This window comes from Urtica dioica, chromosome 12 (genome assembly GCF_054948205.1).
Source record: "Urtica dioica subsp. dioica isolate 48M chromosome 12, U.dioica_male_clone48M_v1_H2, whole genome shotgun sequence".
Lineage (NCBI taxonomy): Eukaryota > Viridiplantae > Streptophyta > Magnoliopsida > Rosales > Urticaceae > Urtica > Urtica dioica.
Genome location: NC_142767.1, coordinates 4,768,175 through 4,786,182, shown reverse-complemented (window position 1 = coordinate 4,786,182; position 18,008 = coordinate 4,768,175). Strand labels below are relative to the sequence as shown.

Below are 18,008 nucleotides of genomic sequence, written 5' to 3'. Positions count from 1 at the left end.
TATGTTTACCCTTCATGAATGTCATCAGCTAGTCGGGATTTCCTAAATTACCATTTTACCCTTCTAGCTGTTATTTCCTCAACTCCTTTGTCGCTTGTGAATAAGTTAGAAACAATGTATTGACAAGGAGCTAACAAGTCACATTGTTTCATCCAAAAGAGTCAGGACTCAATTTGGACACTGATCAGTTCATTTATTCACACTCCAAGGAACAAAGCATGAGGTGACATACATTGCATTTCAGCAATCTTGTACATGAATTCCATATCTATGAGAACTTCACAAAGTTATTCATGACATTCTCACAACTTAGTACTTCACCAATAGGCCCTGTTCGGAATCACATAGTGAGTCCGAACTCCGACTTTCTCAAATGAGAATACTAAGGTGTGAAATGACATGTCTCTTTTCAGGATTAAGGTAAGCATGATGCAATTCATACATAGTGACTTCGAGACATAAGAGGTTAAATGGTTTGTTCTTATCTTGTCTCTAGAAGTGCACTGGTCAATTCAGTACCTTCGGAAGATACCTAGAAGAACTATAGAGTCTCCAACTCTCAATGCCTCATAACCAGACATCATAGATTCTTCTAACAATCATACTGAGGTCAATAGTTCTTTGACCCTTAGATTGCGAATATACCGTTTTAAGAAAACTACGAAGAGTTTGTTCATGCAAATCTACATTTGTCTCTTCGTAAGTTGTTAAGTTTGTTTATGGACTAAAAGACTAAGGTTTTATCATAAAGCTTCAAACAAAGAAAGAATGAATGAACGTTTCAACTTTATTATTAAATGAATAGGCAATTACAATTAAGAATCTTCATGAGACGTTATTACATCAAATGTACAAAATAAAGACTACAACTCTTCTTGTGGGCACCATTGACAACAGAGGAAGCTTCTACCTCATCTGTAAGAACTGTTCTTATCCCAACTGAAACACAACCTAACTCATCAGAATCTCGTCAAGTAGTACTTCGACGTAGTGGGAGGGCTACTCAGAAGCCTGACAGGTACATGTCTTATGGAGACACTCTCGTAGCCGTCTCTGACATGGATGAACCTGCTTCCTATAGCCAAGCGATGGCTTGTTCATAAATGCACTCTATGTATGTCAACAAAGTCTGGAAACTTGTAGACCTTCCCAAAGTGATTAAACCCCGTAGGGTGTAAGTGAATATACAAGAAGAAAAATGGTCCGAATGGGAACGTCGAGACATTCAAAGCACGATAGTGGCTAAGGGTTATACCAAAAAAGAAGGGATTGACTATTAAGAAACCTTCTCGCCAATCGTGATGCTTAAATCCATCGGCATACATCTATCCATAGCTGCAGCTCTCGATTATGAGATCTGGTAAATAGATGTCTAGATTGCCTTCATGAATGGCAATCTTGACGAGCGCATTTATATGGCTATACCAGACAGTTTCGTGGAAGAAGGTCAAGAGAACAAGGTTTGGGGGTTGCTTAAGTAAATTTATGGATTAAAGCAAGCATCTAGGTCATGGAATATTAGATTCGATGAAACTGTAAAGAGCTTCGGTTTTGAGCAGTCAATAGATTAGTTGTATGTTTACAAGTTAATACACTAAGGCAAAGTTATGTTTCTGGTACTTTATGCCGATGATGTATTACTCATAGGTAATGATGTGGGTAAGTTATCTGATGTTAAAATTTGGCTAGCAAAGCTGAAGTATCTAGGAGAAGCCGCGTACATTCTGGGGATCCAAATCTTTTGAGATCGGAAAAAACCGGACTTTATCGCTCTCTCAAGCATCTTATATTGATAAGGTGATGGATCGCTTCTCGATACAAGACTCCAAGAAGGGCCAAACACCCTTTAGGCATGAAGTCTCACTCTCTAAGAACCACTCTCCCAAGACTGCACAAGAGATTGAGGACATGAGAAAAATTCCTTACGCCTCAGCCGTAGGAAGTCTCATGTATGCTATGCTTTGGACTAGGCCAAATATTTGTTTCGCAGTTGGCGTAGTTAGCCATTTTCAATCCAATCTTGGACCCGAGCACTAGATTGCTGTTAAGCATGTTCTTAAGTATCTTCGGAGAACTAGGAATGTGATTCTTAGATAATCAGGTACTGACCTGACTATGACGGGATATACCGACTCCGATTTTCAAGCGGATAAGGATTCTAGGAAATCCGCTTCGAGATCTGTGTTCATCCTTAATGGTGGAGCTGTTATGTAGAGGAATATTAAGCAATCTTGCATTGCTAACTCCACAATGGAAGGAGAATATGTGGCTGCTTGTGAAGCATCCAAGGAGGCTGTATGGCTAAGAACATTTCTTAAGTATTTGGAAGTCGTTCCAAACGTCGACGAGCCCATGACCCTTTATTGTGATAACAGTAAGGCTGTCGCTAACTTAAAGAAACCTCGAAGCCATAAGCGCTCTAAACATAATGAGAGGAAATACCATTTGATTCGAGAGATCGTGCAGCGCAGAGACATGGAGGTGAAGAAGATCTCAACGATGGACAACCTGGCAGATCCATTCACCAACGCCTTAGCGAACATGGTCTTCCACCAGCATCGGAAGGGATTAGGCATGAAGGACTACTCACATCTTCTTTGAGTCAAGTGAGAGTTTGTTGTCAATGGTGCTCACAAGAAGAGTAGAAGTCTTTACTTATGTACATTTGATGTAATAAAGTCTCATGAAGACTCTTGCATGTAACTATTGAATCATTAATAAAAGTTGAAATGCTCATTCATTCTTCCTTGTCTGTTTGAAGCTTTATGATAATCTATAGTCTTTAGTCCTTGAACAAACCTAACAACATATGAAGAGACAAATGTAGATTTGCATGAACAAGCTTTTCATGGTTTACTTAAAACAATATATTCACAATCTAAGGATCAAAGGACTATTGATCTCAGTACGATTGTTAGGAGAATCTATGAATTGCATCATGCTTACCTCAATCCTGAAATGAGACATGTCATTTCATAGCTTACGTATTCTCATTTGAGAAAGTCAGAGTTCGGATTCACTATGTAATTTTGAACAGGACCTATTAGTGAAGCACTAAGTTATGAAGATGTCATGAGTAACTTTGTGTGGATCTCATAGATATGGAATTCATGTACAAGATTGCTAAAATGCAATATATATCACCTCATGTTTAGTTCCTTGGAATGTGAATAAATGAACTGGCCAGTGTCCAAAGTGAGTAATGACTCTTTTTGATGATTCAATGTGACTCGTTATCTCCTCGTCAATACACTGTTTATAACTTATTCACAAGCAACAAAGGAGTTGAAGAAATAACATCTAGAAGGGTAAAATGGTATTTTTGTAAATCCCGTCTAGCTGATGATATTCATGAAGGGTGAACATAGATAATATTCAGTTGATCCACTCATCAAAATTAAGTTGAATTCATGAGTAGAAAATAAATTCATTTGAACCGAGATATTCTCAGTGTCCCCTCTTTAGTGGAGTCAGTTGACATTAAGCTAAACTTGGAAAAGGTTTATGAGCTTTTGAGTCCAAGTATGTTAGCTCAAGCTTTGTTCATTTGAATCCATGAGGTCAGTGTCACAAGTCATTTCGAGTAGGATTAGTTAAACTAGAAGCTAAGTCAAAACAAGAACTAAACAAGTTTTACGAAAATTATCTAAAGGGTAATTTTGTCTTTTGGACATAGGATGAAATGAATGTCAATAAATAAATTTTTTGACATTGTCATATGATGAAAAATGAAATCTATCACTCGGCCATGATGAGATTTTTGGGCCTTGAGTATTAATTTCATTTTATGGAATTTTACTTGAAAATTCTTAATGGGCTTTTCTTATGTTGTCATGAACAAATGACGAAACATCTAGAAGCTTCTTCTAGAAGCCCCTTCGCCGTCCGACCTATGAGAGAAAAAGAAAGATTATTTTGTGCATTGATGTATGAAGATACTTGCCAAAAGAAAAAGAGGAAACAAATTTGCTCTAGAAGGAAAATAGATGGGCGGCAATACAAGGCAAGAGAGAAGCAAGAGAAAAGAGGAAACAAATCCAAGGACTTGCATCAATAGGTTGCACGTCTAAATAAAAGAGAAAGAGGGTGAATATTTGCTCATGAATATGTGATATTCTATAAAAGAGGAAACTACATTTTTGAAGGTAATCCTTCTCCTATAAATAGGGCCCTCATTCTCATTGTTTTTCATCCCACATAATTTAGAGAGAGAGAATCGGCCAAGAGGAGAGAGAGCTTTTTGGTCGAATTTTCTCAATAGAAAAGTGTGTCTTTCTCTTCTCATGAACCCCCTATTTACAATAGTGGGAAATGATATATTCTTGGTAGTTTCCAAAATATTATTTTCTTTTATTGTGTTCTTACTGGTGAATCAAAGTCTGGCCCTTGAATCTCATCTAATGAATCTTACATTCTCTCTTAGCCATCAGATCAATCTATATGAGATTTTATTTCATGTTTAAATAGAGAATATTTATTAATGAGAGAATAAAGGAAATATTTTATTTCCTTTTAAATATTATTCTCTCCTAATATTCATGAGAGAGAATAAATGAAAATATCTTATTTGCTTTTAAATATTATTCTCTCCTAATATTCATAAGAGAGAATAAATGATAATATCTTATTTCCTTTTAACTATTATTCTCTCCTAATATTCATAAGAGAGAATAAATGACAATATCTTATTTCCTTTTAAATATTTTTCTCTCTCTTTTATTTAAATAAATAAAGAGAAAATATTTGTAATTACCAATATATGAGGAACGAAATTTAAGGCACACAGCCATGTGGGTTTGGCGCTAATCCTTGTGCCCATAACCCTAAAATTCGACATCCTCATTTTGTGCAAAGCCCAATTGCTTAAAACCCAATTAATTATTTATTTACTTGGTCCAACAATAAACAAATTATTAATTGATTAATTATTTACTTGGTCGAATAATAAATAATTAATACTACCATAAATAATTATTTAATCTTGCAAATACCCATATTTCAGAATTGATGTTGTCAATCACAATTAAAACTAGCTAGATTATAATAATGAAACACATTATTATTAGAGGTTCTTTATTCGTCTTATCGAAGCAGAATCAGGGACTATGGACTTAGTAATGGAAGCTTAACAAATCCGATGAAAAGACGAAAAAGTATTTTCTCTTTTTCACATCAATTTGTGTAATCATGGTCAGACTCCGCCTTAGTACCCCAACACTGAACTCTCCTTTATACTAGAATTATATTTACTCATTGTGACAAGTGTCCATTGATCTAGTCAGTTGGTGATTAAGATCCTCCCGTTTCAATCCGTTATACCTTTCTTGATACATATATACACTAAGCATTGTTGCTTTCCCAGCGAAAGATTCTTCCAAAAGTACAAAATTCGGAAGTGCCGGTAGTCTATCGATTTTGGAATCAACTCTTAGGTGAGTGAACATTGACCTTCTTTCCGGAAGGCTGGATTCTGTATCTGTCAACTACTTCTCACTCGAATCATGCTCCGAAACTCCCAAGACATAAGCTGTGATCAGCATGATAATAGACTTTTAGCGAATGAGTCAAAGAGTTTGGTAACATGATCCAGTGCCCATGATCACTTTAGGATTTAGATCAAGTCTCACTGTGACCATCATAGCGAACCCAGTTAGTGTGTCATAACGGTACTTAAACGACACATCTACAACGAAAGTATGTCCGTACATTTACCACAAGTGTAGAATGCTCGCACGTCGTGGTCAACCGTCTCTAGTGTTCCGCATATTTGACTTTAGATACAACTGTCCATGCATGTATCAGTCATCGATCATGTTTTAGCAACGCTGCCCGAACTCAGGTGCCCAACACCCGACTCAGTTTAATACGGAGGCTATGAATGATAGTTGCTATTGATTCTGATATTCAGACCTCAATCCAGTAATCATATAATGCTAATAAATTAAACCATTATTCTATTTAGTAATCATTTATTTATTATCTCTCGTGGGCAAGAATTCGTAACAACAAAAACAAATACGAAGCCATAGTTACCCAAATTAAGAAACAAATTCTAAAAAATAGTCACAAATTAATGTTAAAAGGGAAGTTTAAGAGAGATGAGTGATGGAGAGCGCAATTTGCGGGTGTGGGACTTCACTTAGGGCATCAATGTCCTCCGGTGGTGGTGGGTATTGGTGTGGCTGGTACATACTCATCGACGGGTATAGATTAAAGACGTTTGTAGGGAAGCTTGAGGACTCTCTAAAATCGCTCGCGTTGGGGTGTCCGATCGATCCTCTTCCTTAGCTCTATTGGCTATAAGTGCTATAGCAAAATTGTGTCGTTGATGAGACTCGAGACCCAAGCGACTCAGCATAGACAACAAGAGAGTTATGAGCGTCTCTAAAGTTTTGATGTTACACTTTTTCCTCTCGAATTGCTTCTCCGTGCGCTCCCACCCATGGTCATCTAATCGGCGCCGCTCCACCTCGTCTTTCATGAATTAGGAGGTAAACTCCAATATTTGATCGTATTGCCGATGGCACTCCTCTTCTTGCGTCATGTACCCGGTCCACCTCTCATATTCCACTTGGTAGCAAGCTTGGGAATCGACCCCAAGGTTATCCATCATTTCGATGAGTCAGGCGTACTCCAGGTTATTGAGGTGCGGCTCTTGTATCGGCTCGTCGGAGTCGTTCTCTTGGTCTTGAGCTTCAGCTTGTTATGTCCCATGAAAAAGGCTTCAACAGATTCAAACGATTCTTGGGTAATGATATGGAAGCATCGCCCATGAGCATTGACGACTCCGCCTCACCACTCCTTGATTGTGCTAATGAATGTTGCATCAAATGGCTCATCAATCAGGATTGTAGTCTTGTTGTCTGATATCAACCCCAGCTTTCATGCACATCTCAATGATGAGGCTTCCATGACCAATCCTCTCACTCCCTTTGTCATTCGCATAGGTGGGAAAAGTGTCGCGGATGACTTTCCCCAAGTCAATGGTGTATCCCGCGATGATGCAATGAATGCGCACCATCCGAGATAGCGTGATTTCGTGGGACTGTGTGTTGGGATTATCCTCATTGAGATAAACCAAGCCCTAGCTCACATAAAGCGATTGAGGAAATTTACCTAGCGCTCTTGTAGTGCGTTTTACGTGAGTGTGCACCCGTCCCCCAATCCGCGTATGGCTTTGCGTATGTGGCGAGGATGGTGTGAATAGGCGGGTCTAACAACATCGTGTGATAGTCATCATTCTAAGTGGTGAGTAACCCAAGGTACGCGTTCATGTAGTTCGTCGAGACGTCCACCTCCACTCCATGAATGTTGACTTTAGGATTGCGCACCTTGAGGGACATGTTACTGTAGACCTCTCACACCAGGGTGGCCCCAGCTGGTGTCCTTAGAGTCGCCAATTTCTCCCATGGAATCTTTTGAAGTTCGTCAGCTTTGTGGCCTCATTTGTCGACATCATTCATTGGCTCAAATGGTTGCTCAACAATGTATTTGTGGGTCTTGCGTGTTGTGAAGGTTGCTTCGATACCCGGAAACAATCCTGTGGGTTCGTCATCCATACCAAGCGCTATGTGTGCACGCTTTATCGGCACCTTCCTTTTCTGGATATAAGGTGTCAACGATTCTCCCCTAGAAGCCATTCTACATTAACGACACACATTTAGCATAACGAGATAACGGACAAGCGTATGAAATCATCGTGCAATTGAAACGGGGTGCATGCTCCGATAAAAAAATATGAAATATCACAATCACACATTGAAGACAAACCAAATCCAACCCTAACTTATACAAAATATCTCATTGCGGCATTTTAACGAACACGTTGTGGGTGGAGAAAAAAAATGCACCTAACCCCCATAATTCCGAATTTCAACCAACCAAAATTGTATCTCCAAGCGACCATGCACTTACACATTAACACTCAAAATTTGGAGTTGATTGAGTGTGAAGTTGATTTAAATGCTAAGAGAACAATGTTGTATACTAAAAAATATGCTTGATTTGGTGAATTTTTGTTCTTTTTATTAAAAAAAAAAATTAGGGTTTTGGTGATGAAACTGGTTTAGGATTCGAATATGGGGTATTTTGTTTGAGAGAGAGAGAGTGAGAGAAAGAATTTTGAGCTAAATTTGCATTTAAACACGTTAGTATTTGTTCTCATGCGACGCGTAAAACGGTCTATGCGATGCGCATAAAATAAATTCCAAAGCGAGCATCGCGCTAGACTATGTAACTTTTGGTGTGTCTTTGCGCATCATTGTGCGTTGCGCGATGATCCCTGCATAACGCGCAATGCCAAAATGATCAGTTCTCTGTCTTTTTTTTATATATAAAACAAAAAATTTTGCAAAATTTTCAGGAGTTAAATGAACTTCATGCAAAAAAAAAAATAGGAATTAAATGAACAACAAAATCATGCAATAAAAATTTTAAAAGTTCAAAAATTTAAGAAGTTACTATAGAAAATGAAATAAAAAGAAATTTAAATACAACAAAATAAACTTGGGTTGCCTTCTTAGAGGGCTTTATTTAACGTCGAAAGCTCGATAGGATATCGATATCAATGGTTGCTTGTTGCGTGGACGAAGGTCAAGCCATATTCATTCTTTTTCTTGTCATCTTTGCAATGTGGCGATCACTTGCCTTGCCATGGTGAATCGGGACTCTCCTTAGATCTCTTGTTGTTGTTCTCCCATTTCTCTTGGTTAGGATTATCGCTCCTTCTTCTTTCTTTCTCCTTGAGTTTGGCTAACCGTTGTCCAATCCATGGCGGAATCGTCACTCGCTTTCCACTTCTTGAAGGAGTCGATGCCATAGGCTTTCCCTCGACCTTTACATCTTCAAAGTACCCGTGGGGGTATGCCTTGATCTTTCCCGATCCTTGTGTTGTCTTAAGAATTTGAGTGGTGGTTCCTCGTCGGTGGGAGGAATTTGCACAACTTCGGGATAGGGAAGTTCCAACTTCTTCGATGAGTCGTACACAAGGAATGTGATTTCCTCTTTTTGAACTCGAAACTTGAGCTTACCCTTTGCCATGTCGATCAATTCTATTTCGGTGGCTAGGAACAATTTCCCAAAAGGATTGAGTTTTTTCGGTGCTCTTCCAAGTCGAGGACTATGAAATCCACGGGGATTACGAACTTGCCCACCATGACTTTGACATCTTGGAGAATTTCTCAAGGATACTTCATCGATTGATCTGCCAATTGGAACATTATTCTTGTTGGCTACACATCCCCTACTCCAAGCGTTGGAACTAGTGAAGACAATATCAAATTGATGCTCGATCCTAAGTCACAAAGGCTTTTTGGAACTTCAATTTTCCAATCGAGTGTGGGATCGCAAACATCCCGAGTCTTTCAACTTGTAAGGGGGCTTGAGTTGGAGAAAAGCAATATACTCTTCCGATAGAGTGTAGGTTTAGAGAGGAAGAGATAGCCCGTAGGGTGAAGAGTCGTTCACTTTCAATTTCTTCAGCTCCGGTTCCAAGTCTTTGTTTGAAAACTCGGTGGTGGAGATAATTGCTCGAAGAGTCGATGACGTATACGGTCTCAAGAACATGAGCAATTGTCCTTCGTTGGTGTCGATCTCCATAACATCATCCAAACAATTGATGACATTGTATTGGCTCTTTTAGTTAATTGCTCGGGAGGTTACCTTACGGCCGCGCGTGCAAGATGTTCGAGATTTGTCCGAGTTGACTTTCAAGGCTCCATAACTGAGCCGAGTTGCTTTGGAGAAGTGCCGAGTGTTAGGAATATTGCCCACTTGAAGATAATAAACATGAATAATTAACCAATTAGATAAGAAGTTCATTTTATTAGCATCATATGATTAGTGAGTTGATTTTTAAAATCAGAATCAATAACTATCTTCCATAGCCTTCGAATTAAAAGGAATCACGTGCTAGGCACCTAAGTTGGGGCGGTGAGCTAAAACATGGTCGATGACTGATACACGCCTAGAAAGCTGTACCTAAAATCATATATGTGGAACACGAGTGACTGCTGATAATTTTGTGGGAGCATTCTGCATTATTTGTAACTGTACGACCCGTTTAAGTGCTGTTACAACACACTAGTCAGGGTCCCTTATGATGCTCACAATGAAACTTGATCTAAATCTTGAAGTGATCATGGACTTCTAGTTTGTATCGCCTGGTTCTTTGACTCATTTCGCTAAAGGCTACTGAGACGCTGATTGTTGTTGCTCACTTTTGTACAACTATTTAGGAGCCCCAAACAGTTCGACCTAAGGTAGGACCAAGTGGTCGCGTTCAGGCTCAAGCGTCGTGTGCTCGGTATCCTGAGTTCTCCCTAGGTGTGAATGGTGTCCCGCCCGTCCGGTTTCCTTCTAAAGAAGAAAATGATGAACTACAAAGGGGAAATAGAGGGGTTTCCTCTGTTTACCTATCCGACGCTCAACATTAGGGATAATTGAGGTGGAAGAAAGGTGTTTAGGGGTGAGAGGACAAAGATGAGTGAAACGAGTGACTCAAAGGTTCGACAGAATTTTAGGACTTAAAAGTGGATTACCTTTGGTATAGAGAGGGGGTCTCTATTTATAGATGAAGTAGGCAGAGTGAATGGAAGAGTTTATGGTCGGTCGAGCTGACGGTCGGCCGAGCCGATGGCCGGCTGAGCCGATGGCCGGACGAGCTGATGGCCGACTGAGCTTATGGCCGGACGAGTCAATGGCCAGCCGAGCTGATGGCCGGACGAGCCAATGGCCGGCCGAGTTGATGATTGGACGAGCAAATGGTCGGCCAAGCTGATGGTTTGCCGAGCTGATGCCCGGCCGAGCCGATGGCTGGCCGTGCGGGCCGTAACGCCCGTGAAGAAGTTGTGACAGTTTTTCCCTCGTTGATCCAGGACGGGCCAACAACATTACCCTCCGAGTTTATCCTTGGATGTAATCCAAGGGTTAAACTCAAAATTCACGAGCCAATTTTTCCAACTCAGGGAGACTTGCCGGGATCGTCGTCTTTTCCTTTGTCATAGTGGTTCATCATCTTTTCCTCTTCCGGAGTGGTTCGTCGCACAAACGAGAAGGTATAGGAGACTCGACCTTTTCGTCCCTCGCATTCTTTTAATATAATTATTTCTTGCGTCTCCCCATACGTGTCTCTCATTCCATGCGCCCATGGGTTCCCCTGATCGCCCTATGGCAAGTGAGACACCCAAAGATGATTTTCTATTTCTTTTGTCAGCTCCATGCGTTGATATGGAGGGTTTTTGGAATCAATTTTCTCTATCTCAAGACGTTCCACCACACTCTCCTGCTATTAGATTCGGGGTTTCCATGGCGACGTCCATGGGTTTTGACGATCAAGATTTCTCTTCCGTGGATGCGTTGCTTCCGGCGATGACGAGTGGTTTGCGACTGGAGGGGCGACGTCACTCCCAGCAACTGAAGAGGCCGTTGTAGAGGAGGCACCTCCATCTGGGGTGGACCGGCGCAAGGCGACCTGGGCGGCACGCTACCCGCGCGAACCCACGCCGACCCAGGCGATACGCACATGGGGCGCGACGTGGAGGCCCCAGATGACGCGGCCTTGGTCGGTGATGGAATTGCTGGGGACGCCCGAGGGCCGGGCGGCGCAGATCCGAGCAACACGCAGGCCCCAAGCGGTGCAGCTTTGGTCGGCACCGGCATCGCTGGGGACGCGCGAGGGTCTGGCAGCGCGGATTTAGGCGACGCGCACGCGGGACATTACGCGTAGGCCCCAGGCAACGTGGCCTTGGCCGGTGCCGTCGTCACTGGGGACACACGTGGACTGAGCAGCGTGGCTCCAAGCGAGGTGACCGACGAAGGTGGGTCGGGCGACACGATCGGGCAAGGCTCTATACGGGCGGCACACGCGTGGCGGACGGCCGAGACGGTGAGGGTGCACCGAGCGGCGTCCCAGACCGTGGTGGCCCAGGTGAGACTCTCCACCCTCTGTTTGGATCGGTCGGCCTGGACATCGGCGAGCGGCCGTCCGGTGCTTCCTCTCTGGCTGACCGAGAAGGTCGTGTGCCGATCGGTCCTCCCGAAGCCGTGCTTTCGGGGGTGGGCTCGCGTGGTGATTCTCGGGATCGTTCTTCTGACGTAGTGGCCGCTGCCGTCGGCACCACTGGTACGCGCACTTTGACTGCTCGGGAAGAAGACCGGGCCTTGGCCTTTCTCGTCGGAGAACTAGCGATCCGCGATGGTGTTGATTGTTCGGGGGCGTTCACATCCCGAGTTCTCTCTCTCTTGCCAACCTTAGAAAAATAAAGCAACGATACGGCATCCCAGAGTCCATATCGCTGCTGTGCCCATTGCAAGACGATCTTCCTACTCTCCTACGGGGTATGCTGCCGTCCACGAGACGAGCCTCCATGAGGCCTGTGGTTACCTTTTCAGCGGATAATCTAATATTTGTTGGTCCGGCTGAACGTGCACGCGTCCCAGATGTCTCCATTAATCTACCAGATGGTCGCCGCGTGTCACATGATGCTTCATCGTGCGAAGAAAAGGGCCGTAACCGCCGATGACACCCGGAACCTCGTGTGTGTTCATGGCATCCATGGAAAGCTCGGTTGCTGATACCCCTTGGTATGGGTATCTGAGTCCGACTTTGGAGCGGGGCCCCTTGCCTTTGGGTTAGTTGATTTCCCAGCCGATGGCGATGTCGAAAACTCCGAGCTCGTGCGTAGTAGGGGCGGTTCTGGTTTCGAGGCGACATGGTTCGCTCTTCGAATCCCCAGATCTTATGGCAACCACAATTTGGTTCGTGTCTACCGGCCAAACATCTCGACGGTTCTCTTCTTGCGATGAGATTCCCTCAGAGTCGGAGTCCGAGGTAGGGGATTCCACCACCCCTCCTCGAGGCACGGGTGGTAAATGATGTCCTGTGTTATACCATGTTTTATTATCGTTATGTTTAATGTCTTTTCTGTTCTAATCGCTTGATGTTTTCTGTTACAGGTACCATGTTCCGGGAGCGTTCTCGCGCGAGATTACCAAATGCCCTGCCCTCTTCCGACACCGTTGCCGCAGCTCGCTCCCGGATAGCGACCGCCAAGGGAAATCGCTCGTGAAGGTTCCTCCCTCGACACTATGAGGCGTAATCCTCAAGCAAATGACCCTCGTTGTCTGTGACGCACGACTCCACTTCCCGTTCTAAGCGCGCCCATGTGTGAGCGGTAGAGGATGAATCAGAGTTGATGCTTCTGGCGGAAGCGGCCGAGCTGAGGGACCAATGTTCTCGAGGGAGTTTGGAGTCCTCCCTGAAGGATTTCAAAGGTCTCCTAACGTTCGGTGACTTTGAGAATTTTTAGCACGGAATTGACGACACCCTCAAGGTAAGATTTGCTTTTTAGTTCATGTTGTTTGTCATTATTGTGTTTATTCTAGTCACACTCTCTTACATTATCCATTACCCCGGATGCTCACGTGCCAGGAACAAGGAGATCGCATCCTCTGAGACTTGCTGACATGGAACGTGCCACGGCTGAGCACATTATCGCACTGGTGGGAGCCCGGTTAGCTCAAGCATTCGAAGCGCTCGAGGATGAGCTGAAATAGCCCCATGATAAGGCAACTCGTCTGAGCGCAAAGCTGGCGGCCGAGAAAGCGTCTCGAGAGAAGGCCAAACGATCTGTGAATACTTTCTTGAGAGAGGCGAAGAAGCTTCAGACAGCACTCTCGGGCCGAGATGAGAAACTGAAGACAGTCCACGCCCAACTATCTGCTAGCGAGATTTCTTGCGTCTAAACGAGAATGGAGCGTGACTCTTTGCTGGCAGAGATGCATGCCGTCATCGAGGAAAAGGACGATGCCGTGGAACCAAGGCGGATTTGGAGGATGACTGGGACGTTGCTTTGGAGGAGGCCTCGTATGTCGCCGCGGTTCGATTCTGTGACGCGACTATTTTATGGGACCACATCGCCTTCTTTAACGACAAGCTTCTCTCTCTGGATAACGTGCCGCAGGTGGACAGCCTACGAGCTCATCTTCCCGCCGAAGCTACTCAATCGATGAATTCTCTCCTTGGTGGAGATGTTACCGGGGAGTCAGGCATTCCCCCGTCTGGGGCCGACGAGGAGTAGATGGATTTTGGTTCCGAGTAGTTAAGTTTATTTGTCTTCGCACATCTATTTAGCGCCCGCATTTTAGCGTATTTTGAATCTTTCGCGATTTCATTTTTTTTTCCACTGGATTTTGCTTGAACTTGGTTGAGTAGCATTTCACCTTATCAGGTTTATTTTGTTGGTGCGTGTCTTATTTTCTCGATTTAATGAGAAAGGCGTAATTGATTTGCATGGTCCGGGCCTTGTGGGGCCGTGCTGCCACTTAAAGCGGCTGGTTTTTTGTGGACGCTGGTTAAACCAGTTATTTGTCCTGCGAGGGTATGACATTGAACCCAACGAGACATGTCGCCTGTCGGTGTACGAGTTAGGGGCCAGCGGGCCGCTTTCCCGATGAGCGCGATGCCTATTGGCGCGCACGTTATGTGTCGGGATGGGCTTGTCATAGACTTGGTTCTTATCTAGCATGGCGCCTGGTGGTGCACATGTCGCGTATTGGGTTTTGTCTGTTGTTTCAGGACTCGCTTCCGATGCGCGGATGCGACGCCTGTCGGTGCGAGAGTCACTTTTTTTGTTTTTAGGTTGCGTAGACTACCTCTTGTTCCATGCGAATGCGTCGCACGAAGCAAAGACTTTGCATTGATTATTTTTTTGTGGATGTCTTATCCCTATCATCCCCCCGAGATTTTCGGGTACTCATAGAGGAACCTCAAAATTGTAAACATGAGAGGCGAAAGATGAAGTATGAACAAAGTTTGTATTGTTTGAAACATATAGTTACACATTCCTTGGTCATTGGCCTTGTCACATGACAAAAAAAAAACAAAATAAACAATCTTAAAATGAAAAAGGTGCGGCTGTGAGTTTTAATGATAATATTACCTCAGGTGTTCGGCGTTCCACAGGTGTGTGAACACGACGTTCTCCATGTTTTGAAGCTCGTAGGTGCCACTGTGTATGGCTCTGCGCACTCGGTACGGGCCTTCCCAGGTGGGACCCAAGACTCCCGCTCCATTCACCTTGGTGTTTTGGAACACCCTTCTCAGGACGAGGCTCCCGTCTGTAAACTTCCGTAGCTTGACTTTCGAATTGTAGTACTTCTCGATCTTCCTTTTTTGTGCGGCGAGGCGAATCAGTGCATCCGACCACCTTTCTTCTATGAGGTCGAGCTCGAGCCTCATAGCTTGGTCATTTTTGTCTTCCTCCAATGCTTTGATGCGGAAAGTCGAGAGCTTGGTTGTGATGGGGACCACTGCCTCACGCCTTATGCGAGGGCGAAAAGGGTTTCGCCAGTCGCATTCTGTGCGATCGTCTAGTATGCCCACAAAACAACCGAGAGCTCGTCGGCCCATATTCCTCTCTTCAAACTTCTTCTTCAGGTTTTCCTTTATCGTCTTCTTGACCGCCTCTACTTGGCCATTTGCCTACGAATGCCGAGGGGAAAAGAGCGTCTTGCTAATCTTCAACAACTCGTCTATGTCGCGGACGCGCGCATTGTTGAATTGTTTTCCGTTGTCGGTCACGATCAATGTTTAAAATATCGATACCGATATCCATACCGAGGTTCTGATTTTATGGATATATCGGGTACCGACGGATATATCGACGGATATTCTATAACAATTTTAATACCGACTACCGATTATATCGGTGATATCTCGATGATATATCGATTATCGACGGATATATCGACAAAAATCCTATAAAAATATATAAAATGTATATATAATTTAATGATACATATAACAATTATATTTTAAATAGATATATATATATATATATAACATATATATATATATATTTATATCTATATAGATATATACGTATATTTATATCTATAAATATACGTAATGAATGAATATATAACATTTATTTAGCTAACAATAAAGTTCACCTTATTATGAAATTAATAAATTTAAAAATATCACTCCATATAAACCTATGTAGTTCTATGAATTTTAATAAGCAATAATGAGTCTTCATATTCCCAAGAACTCAAGTTTAAATTTTGGGCCTGTTTAGAGCTATGAAATTGGGTATTTCAGGAATAACTTTTCTGCTTTGGCTGTTGTAGGAATTTTTTATGAAATTAATAAATTTAAAAAAAATCACTCCATATAAACCTATGTAGGTATATGAATTTTAAAAAGCAATAATGAGTCTTCATCTTCCCAAGAACTGAAGTTTAAATTTTCGGCCTGTTTAGAGCTGTAAAAATGGGTATTTCAGGAATAACTTTTCTGTTTTGGCTGTTGTAGGAATTTTTTTTACAAAAACGGTATATCGGGAAGAAAACGATATTTTGGCCGTTATATTAGTTTTTTTACCGAGACTTCAAAAAAACCTATATATCGGCGATATATCCCTATATATCGCCGATATTTAGAACCTTGGTCACGATCGATGCGAGAATCCCGAAGCGGCAAATGATAATCTTCCATATAAAGTTAGTTGTGTTCGCCTCCGTGATATTTGGAAGTGGCTTCGCTTCTACGCACTCGGTGAAATAATCGATCTCCGCGATCACATGCTTGTATTGTCACGGGGTCGTGGGAAATTCACCGATGAGATCGATTCCCTACTTTGCGAAGTGCTGAGGCACAATGATCGGGCATAGCGGTGCGGGTGCCTGGCGTGAGACGTGGGCGAACCTTTGGCATTTGTCCAACTTTTTGGCCCACTCGTGGGAGTCCTTTTTCAAGATTGGTCAAAAGTACCCGAGCTTCAGGAGCTTCACGACTAGGGACTGTTTGGATTCCTGGTTCCCGCACAAGCCTTCGTGTACCTCGTGGCGCACGTTCTTTGCTTTGTTATCGCTCAAGCATCAGAGCAGTTGCATCGGATATCCCATATTGAACAGGGTGTCCCCCCTTATGGTATACTTTGACGCCAAGCTTTTCAGTTTCTCGCCTCCTCTTTGTCTTTATGCACGGACCCTTGCTTGAGGTATTCTACTAGCGGAATAATCCATGACGGGGGCGGCATGTCGTCAATCACCCCTACGTCATCTCTTCAGACGTAGGGTTGGGTCAACACCTCGATTGGGATGTTATCTTCACCTTCTTTTTCTATCCCCAAGGCGTCATCTTTGGCATTTTCCTCACGAGGAACTTGTACGATCTCGAACCATGAGAGAGCCTCGAGATTCCTTTGTTGGCTTTGGTTCCCACAAGAAGAGTAGTAGTTATTACTTAATATGCATTTGATGTAATAAAGTCTCACAAAGACTCTTTCTTGTAACTGCTGAATAATTAATAAAGAGTTGAAACTTTCATTCATTCTACCTTTTTTGTTTGAAGCTTTACGATAAACCTTAGTCTTTAGTCCTTAAAAAAACCTAACAACAAATGAAGAGTCAAATATAGATTTGCATGAACAAACTCTTCATGGTTTGCTTAAAAAAAAGCATATTCACAATCTAAGGATCAAAGGGCTATTGATCTTAGAATGATTGTTAGGAGAACCTAATTTCTTCTCTCTCCCTCTCTATCGGAATTCGTGATTTTATTCCCAAAAACATGACACGACCTGAATCTCTAAATCAGAGTCGATGTGAGATAACGAGTGAGCCCACACTTTCTTCTTATTCCATTCGGAGATTACATTTCGGAAGATTATGGTATCATCTCTGGAGATCCAAGCAACGAGAGTCCTATCATCGTTTCCGAAGAGAAGATCGGAGCTAAAGCTAGAAGAACGAGTCATTGGAGCTCAGAAAAGAACGAGTTATTAAAGAGTCAGTAGCAGATCCTCAAACATGTATGTCTGGTTATAAGACATAGAGATTTGGAGACTATATAGTTCTTTCTAGGTATCTTCTGAAGATACTGAATTGACCAGTGCACTTCTAGAGACAGTATAAGAACAAACCATTTAACCTCTTCTGTCTCAAAGTCACTATGTATGAATTGCATCATGCTTACCTCAATCTTGAAATGAGACATGTCATTT

General features: G+C 42.7%; 1 protein-coding gene across 1 annotated transcript; it reads right to left on the bottom strand.

Annotated features, from left to right (window-relative positions):
* Nucleotides 1–14,935: 14,935 nt before the first annotated feature.
* On the bottom strand, nucleotides 14,936–17,762 carry LOC149378725 (uncharacterized). Its single transcript, XM_089603841.1, has 2 exons — nucleotides 17,586–17,762; nucleotides 14,936–15,481 (listed from the first exon to the last, which is right to left on the bottom strand). Exons 1-2 carry the CDS (start codon nucleotides 17,760–17,762, stop codon nucleotides 14,936–14,938), a joined length of 723 nt encoding a protein of 240 aa, XP_089459967.1.
* Between the last annotated feature and the right edge of the window lie 246 nt (nucleotides 17,763–18,008).

Bases quoted from the DNA above. Each gene is read 5' to 3' on its own strand.
- LOC149378725 (XM_089603841.1), bottom strand. From the start codon at position 17,762: ATGACTCGTTCTTCTAGCTTTAGCTCCGATCTTCTCTTCGGAAACGAT. The intron at 15,482-17,585 runs GTCGTGTCATGT...CGGCATTCGTAG, and splicing joins ACTCTGATTTAGAGATTCAG to GCAAATGGCCAAGTAGAGGC.